The sequence below is a fragment of the Aquarana catesbeiana genome, linkage group LG09, assembly GCF_042186555.1.
Source record: "Aquarana catesbeiana isolate 2022-GZ linkage group LG09, ASM4218655v1, whole genome shotgun sequence".
Classification (NCBI taxonomy): Eukaryota; Metazoa; Chordata; class Amphibia; order Anura; family Ranidae; genus Aquarana; species Aquarana catesbeiana.
The window spans coordinates 114,292,573-114,311,432 of record NC_133332.1 but is presented as its reverse complement, the minus strand read 5'-3'; the positions used below and the strand labels follow the sequence as shown (position 1 = coordinate 114,311,432).

Genomic DNA, 18,860 nt, shown 5'->3' with positions numbered 1-18,860 from the left:
CCGAGGGAGAGAGAGAGAGAGGCCGAGGGAGAGAGAGGAGAGAGGGCCGAGGGAGAGAGAGGCCGAGAGAGAGAGAGGCCGAGAGAGAGAGAGGCCGAGAGAGAGAGAGGCCGAGAGAGAGAGAGGCCGAGAGAGAGAGAGGCCGAGAGAGAGAGAGGCCGAGAGAGAGAGAGGCCGAGAGAGAGAGAGGCCGAGAGAGAGAGAGGCCGAGAGAGAGAGAGGCCGAGAGAGAGAGAGGCCGAGAGAGAGAGAGGCCGAGAGAGAGAGAGGCCGAGAGAGAGAGAGGCCGAGAGAGAGAGAGGCCGAGAGAGAGAGAGGCCGAGAGAGAGAGAGGCCGAGAGAGAGAGAGGCCGAGAGAGAGAGAGGCCGAGAGAGAGAGAGGCCGAGAGAGAGAGAGAGGCCGAGAGAGAGAGAGGCCGAGAGAGAGAGAGGGCCGAGAGAGAGAGACCGAGAGAGAGAGACCGAGAGAGAGAGACCGAGAGAGAGAGACCGACCTCCATGTTTGAATAGACACGCAGAGCTGCAGCTTGGCTGCCCCCCATAGCAGGATGCTTGCTTTAGGCACTCAACAGAAGAGAGGGGTCTGGAGAGCCGAAGAGGGACCCGAGAAGAGGAGGATCTGGGCTGCTCTGTGCAAAACCACTGCACAGAGCAGGCAAGTATAACGTGTTATTTTTATATAATAAAAAAAAAAAAAAAAAGACTTTACAATCACTTTAATACTTCCCATCCTAGAGTGAACATGCTGCTCCAGCAAAAATACAGTACAGTGAGTGAGCGTTGTCACCCTAGGAAAGAAGGGTTACCAGCAGTGGAAATAAAATAAAAATAGAACAAATGCAGCCATAACATCTACATTCTGATAAGCTGCAATAAGTAACATTTTTGTTCTTTGGTTTAAAAGATCCTGTCTTAAAAAAAAAAAAAAAAAAAAAAGTTTTGCGTATGTGGCTATACGACTGACAGGGAAGAGACTTATTTAATTTTGGCACAGACTGATGTTAATAACCACATTTTCTAGGTCACATGCTTTATGTGTCGGCAGCATACAAATTCCAACAATATGTTTATCACACAGAACAAAAAAGGAACAAAACACTGACAAATATCACAAATATGTAAAATTAATGCTGATAACAAAAGGACAAGCAGCACTCTCAAGGGTATTCGCCTGGTAGGGGTAAGAAGCTGAATCTTTGTAATGCAGAGCTGTAATACTGCAGTGTTATGAATTTGCCAAGTTATCAGATGTTGAGGAAGCGTGAGAGTTGTGCAGTTCACACCATGATGCTTTTAGCATGTTACCACAGCACCCTAGTCAGGAAGAACTTCCATTTAATTCCTGGTTTCCACACAAAGGGCAAAGAGCAAAAAGAAGGGAAATAACATAATCAGAGTACGTCTCCATGACAGAAAAGAGGACACAGCCTTGCATTCTTTGTGTTTAGTTCATTTAGAGAGTCTGACATACTTAACCTCTACCAGCAATTGGCAGCACAGTCAGAGGTCTTCCAAACCCTGGATGAAACTTTACAGTAGACTATGATGGGATCTGCAGCTCCCTAACAGTTATAATCTTGATGTAAAATGAAAAGTAACAGACAAAACAATATGATGTATTTGTAAGCTACTTACTTATTCATACAACTACACTGCAGACCCAAAGATTGTTTCGACAGTCAAGGTGACTAAAGTGTTTAGTTGTGACAAGAAAATATATCTCTGAGCTGAAACAAACCCAAGCCAAAAAGCTGATACTGCAGATGTGCCATTTAATTTCTGAATTATGACCTTGAAAACACAAAAGAACAAAATCAGGTAATCCAACCCTGCGGCTGAGCAAACGTTTCTATACCTTCACACTGCAACTATGTAGGCCTGACTATACATAGAAACAAACTTGCACCCTAGACTGCTGTAGTAGCACCAAAAACTAAACTACACCAAGTAATTATACTCAAAGCTTCTATAACCAGAATAAAACTGAACAACATTAATGTACAGAAAAAAAAACAAAAAAACACACTTTTCTGGCTTAAAACTTCATCTAGTCCATTTCATAGGATTGTTCAGGAACTTCCATAAAAGGACTAGAAGACATTTTGCATAAAAAAAAAAAAAAAAAAGCGTTCAGCACTCAAAACCACCACTCAAGGTTATAAATACAGGGTGGAAAATGACCTTAACACATGCACAGGAACCCAGTAATACAATATTGTGACAAGATTCCACAGGGAGTTGCAAATGAATCTTTTACTAAAGATTTCAGATAACAGAAAAAGCACACGAAGATACTCTTACAGTATTACCACCTACATCAGAAACCTGCAACACTTCCACATGACATACTCATGGAAATGCAAATTGCCATAACATTTGTCATGAACCTGAAGTAGAAAATAGTAACTGAAGAAAAAAAATAAAAAAAACAATAATGTGGTTTTTTTTTTTTTTTTTTTTTTTTTTTTTTTTACAAAAAAAGCAAAAAAAACAAACAAAAAAAAAAACTTACCTTGGAACAAAGCACCCGCAGCACGCCCATCGCTGCTGAGGGAGCTAAAATGTCCTCTGCGTTTCTTCCGGGATCACTGGCTCCGGCGCTGTGATTGGCCGGAGCCACAATGACGTAGTTCGCGCAGGAGCCCTTCATTCTGGCAGGATACGCCAGACCTGCAGAGCGCATGCCCCGCTGTCATCAGCGGCTGCATTCAGAGTCAATATCAAAAATCACCAAGCGGGCAATACAACTGCTTCCATCCCCAATTCACACCAGTGCAACTTGTTATGTGATTTGACAGTTCCAAATTGCATAACAAGTCGCACCCCATTGCTGGTAATGGAACTGTTCATATTGCTGCAATTCATGTCACAGCGATTATGGGAAAAAAATAAAATTCCTGCACTACTTTGACAATTTAACTGCGACTTGCATAGACTTCTGTTAACTGCTTCCCGTCTGCTGCATGATGATATACTTCGGCAGAATGGCACAGGTGGGCAAAAGAAGCGGTGCTGCGGGAGAGCGTACCACGCTTTCCGTGACCACGGGTCCCGTGGACTCAATGTCCGCCAGGTAAACAAGGCATTTCTCTGTTCTGCCTTGTGACATGACAGATCACTGCTCCCTGTCATCGGGAGCAGTGATCGCTGCCATGTGTGTTGAAGCCCATCCCCCCTCCCCAGTTAGAATTACTCCCTAGGACACACTTAACCCTTTGATCGCCCTCTAGTGGTTAACGCCTTCACTGCCATTGTCATTTACACAGTAATCAGCGCATTTTTATAGCACTGATCACTGTATAAAATGACAATATACGATTACAATTTTTTTTTACCAAAATTATGTAGAAGAATACATATCGGCATATACTGAGGAAAAAAAAAAAAAATGTATATATTCTTGGGGGATTTAGCAAAAAATAAAAAAAAATATTGCTTTTTATTCAAAATTGTCGCTCTTTTTTGTTTATAGCGCAAAAAAATAAAACGTAGAGGTGATCACATACCACCAAAAGAAAGCTCTATTTGTGGGGGAAAAAAAAGTCAATTTTGTTTGGGTACAATGTCGCACGACCACGCAATTGTCAGTTAAATTGACCCAGTGCTGAATCGCAAAAAGTGCTCTGGCCAGGAAGGGGGCAAATCCTTCCGGGGCTGAAGTGGTTAATTTAAGTCACAAGCCGCAATTAAAACGTCAGTGCAAATCGCACTGATGAGCAGCTTTGAAAACAAGCTGAAGTAGCACCATTTCAAAGCCGCACTGGAATGAACCAGGGCTAAAATGTAAATATGATATACTTTCTCATCTATTTACTAATGCTAGCCAGCGTAAGGATTAATAATCAATGCTGATTGAAAACGAAAGTTTGGCTTCTAAGATTTTGATCTTAGTTCCCTTACACATGAGGTGGGCTCAATTGGAGTCTGCCTGCCAAGCAGGGAATCTCTCCGCTGATCCCCGCTAAGCAAGAGGAAGGCTGGTCTGTACCTGCTCTGCTTATGCAGAGTGGACACATACACAGCCTGCTCTGCTCTCCTCTGTGGGTGGTCAGGTGTAAAAAGGACTTCCTGCCCATTAACCCCCGTTTGCCATCCGATCCACCAGACGAATGGGTAATGGATCCCTGTCTGTTTTTAGAAGACAGGTTAGGACTGTCTTTGGGTGTCAATGGACATGTTTGTTGACACGTGCCACTCCATAGAGGAGAATGGAGGGTCCAATCAGGTCCACCTGAAAAACTGACATGCGGACCAAACCAGTCCACCCGTGTGAAGGGGACTTACAGTAATGATCCTTAGGCTGCTTTCACACTGGGGCATTGGGGGTAAAGCAAAAACTGGACAGGAAGTTCAATACTTCTCCACATTATCCAAATACAAAAAAAATAAATAAATAATAATAAGGAAAAAGAAAAAGCTTTGGATACACAAATACCTTACAGTGAAAGTTCACCTTTACAGAAAATCTGGGTGCCCTCCCCATCGCCCCAGGTCCCACTGTACTAGAGTCCCGTGATTCCCCCGCTGTCAGACACCAGGATGTCCCATCATCATGGGGGGGGGGGGGGGGGTTGAAATACCCACGGCTTGCTCTCCTCAGCACTGTCAGGTAGGGCTGGGGGAAAAAAATCGATTTAAAATCTTGAATCGAGTTGAGAGGTCAAATCTATTCAAAATTTAAGCAAATCGATTTTTTTTGATTTTTTTTTTTTCACCGTGCCGGTCCCGAGGAGCTATGGGCAGGAGTTTTTAGACGAGGCCGCAGCTTCGGCCTAGTCCACAAGAAAATCGTGAATCGAGTTTTTTTAGGAAAAAAAAAAAAAAAAAAATCGAAGATTTTTTTTTTTTTAGATAATCTCCCAGCCCTACTGTCAGGGCAGCATAGACGAATTCTGATTGACCAGCGTTGTGCATGTGACAGTGCTGACCAATTAGAATGCCTCTTGTCCATACATGCAGAGAGGTACGGATAGGCGATTAGGGTTTCAAATCCTCAGACCGGTGAAGCGTTGTCCTGGTGTCTGACAGCAGGGAATCACGAGTCTCTGGTACAGTGGGACCGAGCAGGATGGGGAGGTGGCCCCAAGTAAGGTCACCTTACAGATTTTCTTTAAAGGTGAACTTACACTTTAAAACTAAAGTATGTATAGGCAAAACTTTGTTGATCTTTTGGATACAGTGGGAAAGGTTAGACTCCATGTATCGCCAATAAGGAGATTCCTCCTTTTTCTACTGGTAACCATTGTCATGTAGAAAGAGGTAATCCAAAACTGTAGCGTTGTCCCCAGAACAAGAGGCAAGTAAAAAAAATTTCCAATGGAGACACTTGTGCTGCCATCTTAGTCTCTGATCCACAATTACCAAGGTGCCGAACATGTGATCAGTTACATCACCAGCCATTTGATGACTTGGTACTTCAGTTTAGGCCTCAGTTTAGGGTGTATAGGTGCAAAAAAAAAAAAAATGGATGGAAACTGCTACGTAGATTTCCACTTGCCGAGACATGTGTTTGCTTCAGTTTTCAAGCGTGTCTCAGTAAGTTTTATACACCTTGCGGATTCATGCGCAGAAAAAAAAAAAAAAAATGCACGCGATACTAGTGCTGTGGTGTGAACATGACACATGTAGAACATTTTTTTTTTCATGCGTGTCCATGCAGAATGTGTGCAGAAAAACTCACGTCTCTGTACATGGTGTGAATGAGGCCTTAGAGAACAAGCACCCGTAACAGTCATTCACAACATGCCTTGAACAGAACCGTTTTGTGAAACTTAAATTGATGGGTTAAGTTCCCCTTTAACCCTTCCCTACTCCATCGAAAACAAAACATTTTGGCTATATATACACACTTTAACCACTTGCCGACCGGCTCACGCCGATATACATCGGCAAAGTGGCACGGGTACACAAAACGACGTACCCGTAGGTCGCTGCATCATCCGCAGCTAGCGGGCTCACACCGCCGGCGGCATGCCCGCAGGTCCCGCGGACTCAATGTCCGCCATTGGCTTGCGATCGTGACACAGAGAGGCAGAATGGGGAGATGCCCATGTAAACAAGGCATTTTCCTGTTCTGCCTAGCAACATGACAGGGATCTACTGCTCCCAGTGATCTGTTCTAGTGAGCCCACCCGCCCCTATAGTTAGAATATGCTGAGGGAACATAATTAACCCCTTGATCGCCCCCTAGTGTTTAATCCCTTCCCCCCCGTGACAATTACACAGTAATCAGTGCATTTTTTTTAAAGCACTGATCGCTGTATAAAAGCCAATGGTTCCAAAATAGTGTCAAAAGTGTCCGATCTGTCCACCGCAATGTCGCAGTCACGGAAAAATAAATAAATCTCAGATCGCCGCCATTACTAATAAAAAAAAAAAAATGCCATAAATCTTTCCCCTATTTTGTGTTTTTTTTTTTTAACCAAAAAAATGCAGAAGAATACATATTGGCCTAAACTGTGGAAGAATTTGGGTTTTTTTATCTTTTTTGGGGGAGATTATAGCAAAATGTAAAAAAATTGCTTTTTTTTTTCAAAATTGTCACTTTTGTTTATAGCGCAAAAAAAAACGCAGAGGAGATCAAATACCACCAAAAAAAAGCTCTATTTGTGGAAAAAAAAAAAGGATGTCAATTTGTTTGGGTACAATGTCGCACGACCGCGCAATTGTCAGTTAAAGCGACACAGTGTCGTATTGCAAAAAAGGGCTTGGTCAGGAAGGGGGTAAATCCTTCCAGGGCTGAAGTGGTTAATTTAAGTCACAAGCCGCAATTAAAACGTCAGTGCAAATCGCGCTGATGAGCAGCTTTGAAAACAAGCTGAAGTAGCACGATTTCAAAGCCACACTGGAGTGAACCAGGGCTAAAACGTAAATATGATATACTTTCTCATCTATTTACTAATGCTAGCCAGCGTAAAATCCTTCTGGGGCTGAAGTGGTTAAAGAAGAATTGCGGGCAAAAAACTTTTTCACCCTGCACTGCATGGGTTAACTTCTCATTTTTGCCTAGGGGTGAGGAGAGCAGTGATGTACTTACCTAATCCGCCACGCGCACCCCCACCCCACACACACTAACAGGAACAGTCCAATGCTAGACGTCAAGGAGCGTTGTTTTCCGGAGGATCGAAGAAGCAAGTATAGCTTTTTCTTGCGCCCCTAGACAAAGACGAGCAGTTAACGCATTGAGAATAGAAATTTGGCCCAGAGTTCTTCTTTAAAGTTCACCTTTTCCAGAAAATAGGCCTATGCAGTCAAAGGGCCCCAGTAGATATTAAACTGTACAGCTTTGTAATATGCTCAGTAGGAAATGCATTAAGGTAAAAACCATTTTAGCACCACTTTAACGTCATGAACTTTGCCTTTAGTTACCAATACACTGACACAATGGCTTTCAAAAGGTTTGCAGCTCCAAAACTGCTGCAGACTGCCAGGACTCGCTGTCCTATTTCAAAAGGCCACAAATAGGAACATTCAGTTTTGGTAGGAGCTAGCAAGCTCAATCAACAACACTACTTAGGAACTCTGCTGCTGCTCTATAGCCAGAAGGGATGTCTCTACTTTATTCTTCATAATCATCTAGTCTTAAAGACCAAACTCTGGGAAAAATCTAAATACACAGAACACATGCGAATTGTTTTACCTGACAAAGGATTTGTATTTCTATGTATCCACTCATGAGATTGAAACAGCCCAGGCATGGCAGGCAGAGTAGAAGACCTGACTTCATTTTCACTGCTGTAGTTCACTAACACCTACAGGCAGAGGCGTCGCTAGTGGGTGGCTATTGGGGCTATAGCCCAGAGTCTCTTGCCGCAGGGTCCCTGCCTAACCAGCGGGCCACAGCCACGGCGGACTGCATGAGAGGGGTGGAGGAGAGAAGCGAGCGGGTGGATGAGCAGAGATGACATCATCTCTCTCTGACCGCTCCACATCAGTGCTCTTCACAGCCAGGCCTCTTCAATGTGTGAGCGAGGTGCAGAGATGACATCTCTCACTGCCCGCCACACATCAGTGCTCTTCCGCCCTCACAGCGTGGTGGAGAGCAGGTCACGTGCTTCCTGTCATCGGTGGAGATCCACTCTGCAGCCAGACCCCCTTGCTTCAATGTCGGAGGTGCGGCGGGGAGCAGCGAGATGACATCTCTCACTGCCTGCCCTGCATCACTGCTCTCCTACTCTCACTAAATGGACCAGTGCTGCTAGCCTGCCACCAATGCACATTTGGTGGCACTGGCTGGCATGGCAAGTTACAATCCACATCAGTTGGCAAGTGACAATCCACATCTTGTGCCAGGTGACGTGGCAAGTGACAACCCACATCTAGTGTCAGGTGACATGGCAAGTGGCAATCTGCAAATGGTGGCAGGTAACGTGGCAATCTGCAAACGATGGCAGGTAATGTGGCAAGTGACAATCCGCAAATGGTGACAAGGCAACAGCGGCAAGTGACATGCTGCATCTGCATTATGGTGAGTTGAACCACTTGCTTACCACTGATGTCGTTCCCCCCCCCCCCCCCCTCCCCGGGCCTGCAAAAAGGTTGGTGACCGCTGTTATGGGCTCTAGCCCCAGATCTTTTGCAGACCTAGCAATGCCCCTGCCTACAGGTCTTGTCCCTCCCCCAGCCTGTGACAGTGAAATAAGCAGAAGACTGACAAGCTCATCTGCTACTCTGCTCTCTCCTCCTGACCGCCATGAAGACACACAAGTCCTGCAACATGACTGACTTGTGCTGCCTCCCCCTCTTCCATTCTGAGCGCTGCTGTAAAGGGACAGAAAGAGGCTGATATCACATCAAGTACTTAAAAGGGGTTGTAAACCCTTGTGTTTTTTCACCTTAATGCATCCTATGCATTAAGGTGAAAAAAAACACCTGGCAGTCACCGCCCCCCAGCCCACCCATTTTACTTACCTGAGCCCCTTCATGTCTTCAGCGGGGACGTGCTATCCCTCTCTCCACGGGGTCCCAGCTCTTGATTGGATAGATTGATAGCTGAGCAGCCATTGGCTCCCGCTGCTGTCAATGAAATCCAATGACGCGGGCACTGAGGCCGAGCCCAGCATTTGTGTCTGTGGACTCGGGAGTGCACCCGCAAGCTAACCCCCTCAGGAGAGCGCTTAACCTAGGGGGTTATCTGAACCAGGCCTAACAATCACTTTAAACTCCTTGCAATACATTACAGGTATTTATAAGGCGCAGACCCTTTGCACACTGTACATTCACGTCATCAGTGCCTGTCCTCAAGCAGTTTACAATGCAAGGTCCCTATGTCCAATGTATACATACTGGGACTAATTTACGTAGGAGCCAATTAAACTACCAGCATGGAGTGTGGGAGGAAACTCATGCAAGCACAGGGAGAACATGCAGAGCGACAGACTGCCAGTCAGGGGGCAGGCCGAGGAGGAGGCAGAGTCAGGGGGCAGGCCGAGGAGGAGGCAGAGTCAGGGGGCAGGCCGAGGAGGAGGCAGAGTCAGGGGGCAGGCCGAGGAGGAGGCAGAGTCAGGGGGCAGGCCGAGGAGGAGGCAGAGTCAGGGGGCAGGCCGAGGAGGAGGCAGAGTCAGGGGGCAGGCCGAGGAGGAGGCAGAGTCAGGGGGCAGGCCGAGGAGGAGGCAGAGTCAGGGGGCAGGCCGAGGAGGAGGCAGCAGTGGCGGCACGGGCGCCCCCCTAATTCATGTGCCCGGCCCCTTTCAGGATGCCGGACACATGAAATACTATGGCAGGGGGGTGTGTATTTTGAAGCACGTGATTAGAGACAGATTCTCTAACAGGCTTCAAAATAGGGTGGGCTCAGGGCAAACTCCACCCTGTTGTGTGACATAGTGAATGCATTTTTGCTATTTTCACACTAACGTTCCTCCCTGCCAATCAGCAGGCAGGTCAGTGAGATCTGTCTCCCAATTGGCCAAAGCATTAGGCGATCCTATTGGATGCCTAACGCTTTGGCAGATGAGGAGACACGGTGGAGGAAGCCTGAGGAGCCGAGCGGACACAAGCTGCCGCTTCCCGCAACTACAGAAGAGTAGGGGAGAGCCCCGTCACTCCAGGAGAGAAACAGAGCCCTGCCACACGAGCAACAAGTGCCGCCGAACCGGCGGGGGGGGGGGGTTAGTGAAGTAACAGCTGGGGGACGCGCCTGGCTGCATTTGATAGGCACAGTATTTCAGTTTGTTTGCGTCCCCCCAAAAATTTTGAGAACCAGCCGCCACTGGGTGGCACACTCTGGGGGCAGGCTGTGGAGCGGGCACACTCTGGGGGCAGGCTGTGGAGCGGGCACACTCTGGGGGCAGGCTGTGGAGCGGGCACACTCTGGGGGCAGGCTGTGGAGCGGGCACACTCTGGGGGCAGGCTGTGGAGCGGGCACACTCTGGGGGCAGGCTGTGGAGCGGGCACACTCTGGGGGCAGGCTGTGGAGCGGGCACACTCTGGGGGCAGGCTGTGGAGCGGGCACACTCTGGGGGCAGGCTGTGGAGCGGGCACACTCAGGGGCAGGCTGAACTCCAGCTAGAAGCGAAGGATCCCTGAGCCCGTACAAAGGTCCCCCTGGCAGTACACACGTATTTCCTCCTCTCCATACAATGACACACATATCCTGTCACCACACACACTGACATGCCATTACACACAATGCACAGAACACAATACAGCGGGCCGCCCACTCACCTGCATCCCGGGCACTTGCACGGCTACCGGGGAATGAGCCATGGCGGCGGTGAGGCCTCCTGCTCCGGTGGTGTGCTGTAGTGAAGGAGGGCTGTCCTGGAAAGCTAGGCCCGAGCGGCTGACGAGACGAGGCTGGGCTGCTAGGCTGCCACTATCCGGCTGTGAGCATGTCTCGGTGAGCGTCAGGGACCGGAGGGGCTCAGAGAGCTCAGCAGGCGAGCGGCGCCATATTGGGAGAGGACGGGAGGCTGCGGCAGCTTCTTGTGCGCAGGGTGGAGCCCAACTAAAGCCGGTCACGTGGTAGGCCGTTGACGTTCAACACCCCGCCTTCACCCGCACGGGCCCCGCCCAGTATGTGAGGTAAAGGTGAAGGTGGCGTGAGCGCGCCGTTGCTGGGGCTGGAGGACGTGCTGGGAGTTCAGAGTCTGAGAGAGGAAAGCCTCCACGCCTGTCATAATCCTGAAACACACCCAAGATAAGGTGTAACTACAGAAGAAACTTTTTTTTTTCATTTTGGAAGTTAGAACGCCTGTCAGAGCAAAACAGGAAATCCCTCCTAATTTTTGGAATCCCAGTGTGTCCCCATTGGAAGATTTTCCTTCCTTTCCTGTTCTGGTGACAACCCAAAACCTAAATTCTTTCACTTCTTATCACCAAAATTCTTTTGGTGATAACAGTAAACAGGACACAGAGAGAGAGTGAAACTCTCTAAAAGGGACACAGAAAGCAATCAAAACCTGATGGGGGCTCTATTCCATCTCCACCCCATCCAAAACTAAAACAAATTTACCTCTAGTTGTCCTTCAAATCCTTCACTTCTTGAATTTTGGCCTAAGATCAAGTATAGTATCCGTTCCTATCCATTTTTGGCAACAGAATGCCCCCTCCCAGCTGGGGGCGCTGGTTAGTAATTCTCCATGTAATACGGTGGGAGGGATCCTTCTCCTCCCAGGCTGAACCTGGCCTGATTTACACCTTGGTGGACTAAAAGTGGAACTAAACCCCTTGATTTAACAGTTTCAAAAAAGCTAAGTGGGGGATTGCTAACTGTCACATTGGTTGTGCTCTCAGACAAACTGTCAAACCATCCAATGGCTGGAATCCTAACTGATCACACGTGTAGCCTTATTTTCAGTAAAAAATACACTAAAAGTAAATTTTAGTACAAATACAATTTATTACCCACATTTGTTGGTAAAATATAAAAGATGAGGTTGTGATGAATACATACTAAAGCTGCACAATTAATCGTTAAGAATCGAAATCGCAATCTTTTTCTCTTCCCAATCTTCAAAACAGCATGTCAGGATTCTTTCTAACAAGTGCAGAGAGTTCTCACATCTGGGAAAGAAATAAAAAATCTGGGCAGCCTGCCAAGTTTAATCACAACAGGAATAAGTAGAAACAAAGTATCTTTTCCTTCTTTTATCAAAGGAAAGAACTCCACATGTAAATAAAGGAAGTTTAACCATTTAATCGCTTCCAGACCAGCCGCCGCAGTTTTACTGCGGCAGGCTGGCTCCCCTGCGCGAACTTACGTTACTGTACGTGATCTCGCGGGGTCCGGATAGCTGGCACATGCCCCCTGCACAGTGGGGGTGCCGATGCTCATGGCCGACGATCGCAATGACCGCCGGCCACAAGCGATCGTGACCAGGAGACACAGAACAGGGACGAGTATGTGTAAACAAACACTTCCCTGCTCTGTTCTGACAGCTAGAAACCACGATCCGTCACTTCCCGTAGTTAGTCCCCTCCCCCTTCAGTTAGAATCACCTCCCAGGGAATACAGTTAAACCTTTCATCGCCCCCTAGTGTTAACCCCTTCACTGCCAGTGACATTTTTACAGTAATCAATGCATTTTTAATCGCACTGATCGCTGTATTAATGCCAGTAGTCATAAAAATGTGTCAAAATTGTCAGATTTGTCCGCCATAATGTCGCAGTCATGATAAAAATCGCAGATCGCCGCCATTACTAGTAAAAAAAAAATATATTAATAAAAATGCTCTAAATCTATCCCCTATTTTGTAGACGCTATAACTTTTGCGCAAACCAATCAATATACGCTTATTGCGTTTTTTTTACCAAAAATATGTAGAAGAATACATCTCGGTCTAAACTGAGGAAAATAATAGTTTTTTAAAAATATTTTTGGGGGATATTTATTATAGCAAAAAGTAAAAAATAATGCATTTTTTTCAAAATTGTCGCTCTTTTTTGTTTATAGCGCAAAAAATAAAAACCGCAGAGGTGATCAAGTACCACCAAAAGAAAGCTCTATTTGTGGGAAAAAAAGGATGTCAATTTTGTTTGGGTATAATGTCGCACAACCGCGCAATTGTCAGTTAAAGCGATGCAATGTCAAATCGCAAAAAGTGCTCTGGTGAAGAAGGGGGTAAATTCTTCCAGGGCTGAAGCTGTTAAAGACCAAACCTTTTCTGACATTTGTTGATTACAAGTAAAAATCATTAATTTTCTGCTAGAAAATTACTTGGAACACCCAAACATGATATATTTTTTTTTTTTAGCAGAGACCCTATTGAATAAAATGGTGGTTGTAGCAATATTTTATGTCACATCGTATTTGCACAGCGGTCTTTCAAACGCAATTTTTTTTTCAAAAAATACACTTTAATGAATAAAAAAAAAACTAAACAGAAAAGTTAGCCCAATTTTTTTGTATAATGTGAAAGATGTTTCACTGCGAGAATCATGAGATAATCGTGATTTTTATTCCAAGCAAAAAAAATTGCGATTCTCATTTTAGCCAAAATCGTGCAGCTCTAATACATACCAAAACATGTCAAGCCTTATAATTGTGGGTGCCTGTGAAATGGCAATAATCCAAAACTGTCCATAGGTGACGATTAAGAAGCCTTTACAAGTTATCAGTTTAGAGTTAAAGCGCCACTAAACCCACCAGTTTAATGGTTTCCCAAAACAGTTACATTCAAAAAATGCCATGAATGATAATCAACATATTTGCTTGTACTCCCAACCAAACTGTCAAGCCATTGAATGGCTGGTGACACATGCAACACCATGGCAACGGCAGATCAAGCAGAGGCTAAGATGGCAGCTTCCTTGGCTGTAAAGGATAGGATGGCTTAGTTGCTCTTTACCCATCAATGATAGCCCCAGAATTATCGCTTTCACTTCAAAGTTAGCGCTGATATCTGCATTTATGTTCTTATGTGGGGGCGGGGGACTGTACAAAAATTTTTCTGTTTTTTTTGTATGTATTAAATGTTTATTTTTTGTTTGTTTTTTACACTTTAAAGAGAAATTAAAGTGTTTCCCTTTTTTTGTTTTTTTCTCTGACCTGCAAAGTAAAGGCATAATGTGCTAGTATGCATTGCATACTAGCACATTATGTGAAACTTACCTGCAAAGGAAGCCCTCGTTGTCTCACCGCTGGAGGCCGTATCCATCTTCACAGGTTCCTTCTGGGTCCGCGGACTCTGGGTGTGTGACTGGCTGGAGCTGCACAGTGCTCTGAAGAAACGGCAAGGATGGCCATTCCTTCAGAGCGCATGCTCCGATGACGTCATCTACTGCATATGCAGTATAGGTACAAACAATCGATGGAAGTTTACTTCCACTCTAAAATGACACTAAACAAGATTCCTTTTTTTTTTTTAAATAATCCAAACACTTCCACTTCTTAACGAGGAACTGCAGTCTGCTCACATTATTCGTAATAAAAAACAGGAAATTGTTCCATACTTACCCTAATTTTCTTTTCTTGGTGCCTATCCATGGCAGCATACCTGTGATAAGCTCCGCCTTGGCTTCTCCTTCAGGACCAGTGAATATTATAAAAAAACAAGGATTAGTGCACTCCCAGCATTCTACGTAATATAGCATACCGAGGGTGGGATTGTATGCTGCCATGGATAGGCACCAGGAAAAGAAAATTACGATAAGTATGAAACAATTTTCAGTTTTCCTGGTGCCTCCATGGCAGCATACCTGTGACAAATAACTAGCTGAAATGGGTGGGATGATGCAAAGTAAAAGATTTATTTGAAAAAGAATTTAAAATAGGCAAATGCCAGCCTGATAGCCTGTCTGGCAGTTTCTACAGATGAGAAAGCTGCCGGGTCTACTCTGTAACGTTTCATAAATGCATGTTGGGATGACCATGATGCTACCCTGTAGATCGTTTTGATGGATACGTCTGTTCTGGCTGTCCAAGAAGCAGAAAACAACCGGGTGGCATACAGGGGGTTCCAGTCCCCTATCCCTGTACACCTTCTTAACCAACTTGATTATCCATGAAACTATTGTACTAGAGCAGGGATCTGCAAATTATGGCTCCCCAGCTGCTGCAGAACCACATGTCCCATGAGGTATTGTAAAGCTCTGATATTCACAGACATGACTAGGCATGATGGATACTAAAAACAATAAAACAAAAAATAAAACAAAAAAATAGCTGCACTGCAATTAGTGAAATGAAATAAAAAAAGAAATTGATGTGATCACTTAGAAAAAAAATATTAATGAACATCCACATGTGATAGGCTCACAGTGAGAAAACAATAAAAAGTCCTCTTAATTCAAATAAAACTATTATATAGAACCAATGAATATGCGTAGTCCAATTGCAAAGTACATAAAGTGAAAAGTTCATATGGGTAAAATATTCTTTTGCAAAGGAGAGAATGACAGTCATCCAAAACGTGAGTGACATGCAACTTTATCATCCGGGAAATTGTGATGACAGAAAGTTTCCTCCACCTATAAATACACTGCCCCTTACCGACTCCTTAGATCTCTTATTAGGAGATCATGCGGGAGGATGGCTGTCTACCCCAGCCTCAGGTATGAACTGCAAACGGATCCCAATTAGGGCTCCCCGACAGGAATCTTCTATATGGTGGGTGGGTACTCGTTCCCCATGGAAATATAAATGAAGAAAGCTCCCATAGCATAACAAGTTTATAAGATTTATTAAAAGAAAACAGAAATACACTTACAATGTTAAAATGGAAAATTCGTATGGAATCAAATGCCGGCCGGCTACAAACTGCTGCCCGTTGTTTCCGGGATCAGCGAGGCTAGTGGTGACGTCAGCACGCCGCTCCTCCCTACGCCGTTTCGTCACAACTGACATCTTCCAGGGGTTCCGGAATGGCCGGAGGGCCCCAGATGATGCTTCTTTGCCCCTGTCTTTATTTTTTGGAGTATTACAAATAGGTTAGATGAAAGCCCGAAGGGAGTTGTGGCTTGAAGATAGTGTCTTAGTACCGAAGTAATATCGTCTTTGTGAAGAAGGTCAAAATTGGATCTGAAAAGATTGGTAGGGCCCAAGGCTCGGAGATAGTAGAAGAAGAGGAGAACTTAGGGATGAATCCATGTACCGTTCTAAGTTCCACTCTATCCGAGTACAAAAAATATTATTATTGTCTTCTGATCCCAGAGCCTGAAGTTCTGATACTCCCCAGCCCGATGCCTTCACCACAAAGAAAAATTGTTTCCAAGTGAGATTCCACAAGGATGCTGAATCAGATGGGGCAAAAGGCTGTTTGGATAACGGGCTCCAGAGTGATAGAGAGATCCCAAGTGGGAAAGATTTGTTTTAATGGGTGGGCTTATCTTCTTGACTGTCTTGAAGAATTCGATTGTTAACCACATGCCGACCAGCTGCCGCAGTTGTGATTGCTCGGGGCACACAGAGAACCGGGATCTGTGTGTGTAAACACACAGTTTTCCAATTCTCTGAGGGGAGAACAGACAGATCGTCTGTTCATACAGAGTATGAACAGAAGATCTGTTATCTTCCTTGCACAGTCTCCATCCCCCCTTCAGTTAAAACACAAACTAGGACACACTTAACCCCTTCGCTGCCCCTAGTGTTAACCCCTTCACTGACAGTGACATTTTTTCAGTAATCAATGCATTTTTGATCGCACTAATCGCTGTATTAATGCCAATGGTCCCAAAAATGTGTCAAAATTGTCCGCCTTCCGCCATAATGTCGCAGTCACGATAAAAATCGCAGATCGCCGCCATTACTAGTAAAAAAAAATAATAATAATAAAAATCCTATAAATCTATCCCCTATTTTGTAGAAGCTATAACTTTTATGCAAACCAATCAATAAACGCTTATTGCGATTTTTTTTACCAAAAATATGTAGAAGAATACATATCGGCCTAAACTGAGGAAAAAATTGTTTTTTTATATATTTTTGGGAGATATTTATTATAGCAAAAAGTAAAAAATAATGTGTTTTTTTCAAAATTGTCGCTCTTTTTTTTGTTTATAGCGCAAAAAATAAAAACTACAGAGGTGATCAAATACCACCAAAAGAAAAGGATGTAAATTTTGTTTGGGTGTAATGTCGCACAACCGCACAATCGTCAAATCGACGCAGTGCCGAATCGCAAAAAGTGCTCTGGTCAGGAAGGGGGTAAAATCTTCCAGGGCTGAAGCGGTTAAAGGATCTTCGGCCCATCTTTTGTTGTCACTGCAGAGATTGCCCCCAGCTGTACCTTTCAATTGCTTAATCCTAATCTTAAATCAAGGTCTGCTTGCAGGAAGTCAAGGAGTTGGGAGGAAGAGGGTACATCAGGAATGAAGTTTTGCTGTTCGCGAAAGATCTAAACTTATTCCAAACCTTGTCACACGTATTGTTCATTGAAGGCTCCTGTGCTTTGAGTAGAGATGAAACAACTCTGGAGGAACATCCTAATGATTAAAGCCTCTGTTTTAACATTCTAATGTGAAGGTTCAATCTGTGAGGATTCTGATGGGTGTGATACCTCGAGCCAGAATAAAGGGTATCAGAGGAATATTTACCTGAGGCTGGACACTAAGAAATATTGCCCTAGGGAATCATGGGTCTCTCTGCAAATATGGCAGAACTGTTATCACCGTTTATTGTTGATATTGCAAGTCTCGAGAGAATTTGAGGTAGGAGGCCTAAATTAGATTGCAAGCCCAAGGACTTGACAGGGCATCTACTGCTTCTGCCCAAGGATGAGGTAGATATGAAATAAACCTCCGCAACTTGATATTGCTTGCTGTAGCAAAAGGATGCAGTTCAGGAAAGATCCACTGGCCCACAATCCAACTGAATATCTTCAGTTGTAGTGACCATTTGTTTTGATCCAGGAATCCTTGGGATAGGTGATCGGCGTCTGTGTTTAAGTGGGCTAGAAAATAGACTACGCTTAGGTCCTTCAGATTCCCCTCTGCCCAAATGAAGATGGGTTCTATTTCCCTTAGTAAGGAACTGTTGTTGGTTCCACCTTGGTGATGTATGTATGATATTGCAGCTCTGTTGTCTATCCGAATCAGAACTGATTTATCATTGATATCATTGAGAGAGCAAATGCTGTCGATGTAAGATAAGCTGCCTGGATTTCCAGGATATTTGCGATGATGTCTGCTGCATTGAATGCCCATCTCTCTTGAACCAACATATGGTTGCAATGTGCCTCCTGGCCTATTGCACTGGCATCTGTGGTAACTGTGGTCCAGAAGACATGCTTTAATGGAGGTGGCTTTACGGGCATCTCCCTTTTGTCCACTAGTGCAGACCCCTGTGCATCAAACTTGTTTGATATTTGGACTGGGATAGACGGTTTGCGCTATTGCTTCAGGAATTCTAGCTAAAAGGTGCCTGAGGTATCCATGTATCAATGGGACCATCTGGATACAAAAAGACAAAAATCCCTATTAAGTTGAGTTAGCTCAAGGCTGTTATGTAGGACCATGTCCTCACTCTCCTTACTTTCTAAATGAACGCCCACACTTTCTGAGATGGCAGGGACACCGTCCCTTTTGCGGTGTTGAATAAGGCGCCTAAACTGGGGAAAAGATGACTCGTTTGATGATTTACCATCCAACCGTATCTTGATAGTGTAGACCACAGCATCCACCTGTGTTCCACTAGCTGGGCTGGATCATTTGATAAAAGGAGAATGTCGTCTGGTTAGTAGTGATAAGAACTGAGACCCAGTTCTCATAAAGAAGCTTGGATAGTGATCCGAGCCCTCACGAGGGCTCTGAGGGAAGTGCAGGGTCCAAAGGGGAGACTCTGGAATTGTAGATGGGCCTGTTTGACCGAAAATCTCAGATGCTTCTGTAACAGTTGTAGTATGGGTGCATGCAAGTAAGCATCCCTGAATCCCCGGGTACATCTAATTCTGCAGTTTCAGGGAATCTAGTCTGACTTTCCTCC

The 18,860-nt window shown here is 44.9% G+C and overlaps 1 protein-coding gene across 1 annotated transcript in view; it reads right to left on the bottom strand.

The window, feature by feature from the left end:
- The window catches only part of STK26 (serine/threonine kinase 26), a 161,755-nt gene extending 150,806 nt beyond the window's left edge, over positions 1 to 10,949 (bottom strand). The window contains exon 1 of the mRNA XM_073599162.1: positions 10,663 to 10,949. Within this exon, the coding sequence (XP_073455263.1) occupies positions 10,663 to 10,704 (42 nt within the window). The 5' untranslated portion in view covers positions 10,705 to 10,949. The remainder of the gene's footprint in view (positions 1 to 10,662) is intronic.
- Between the last annotated feature and the right edge of the window lie 7,911 nt (positions 10,950 to 18,860).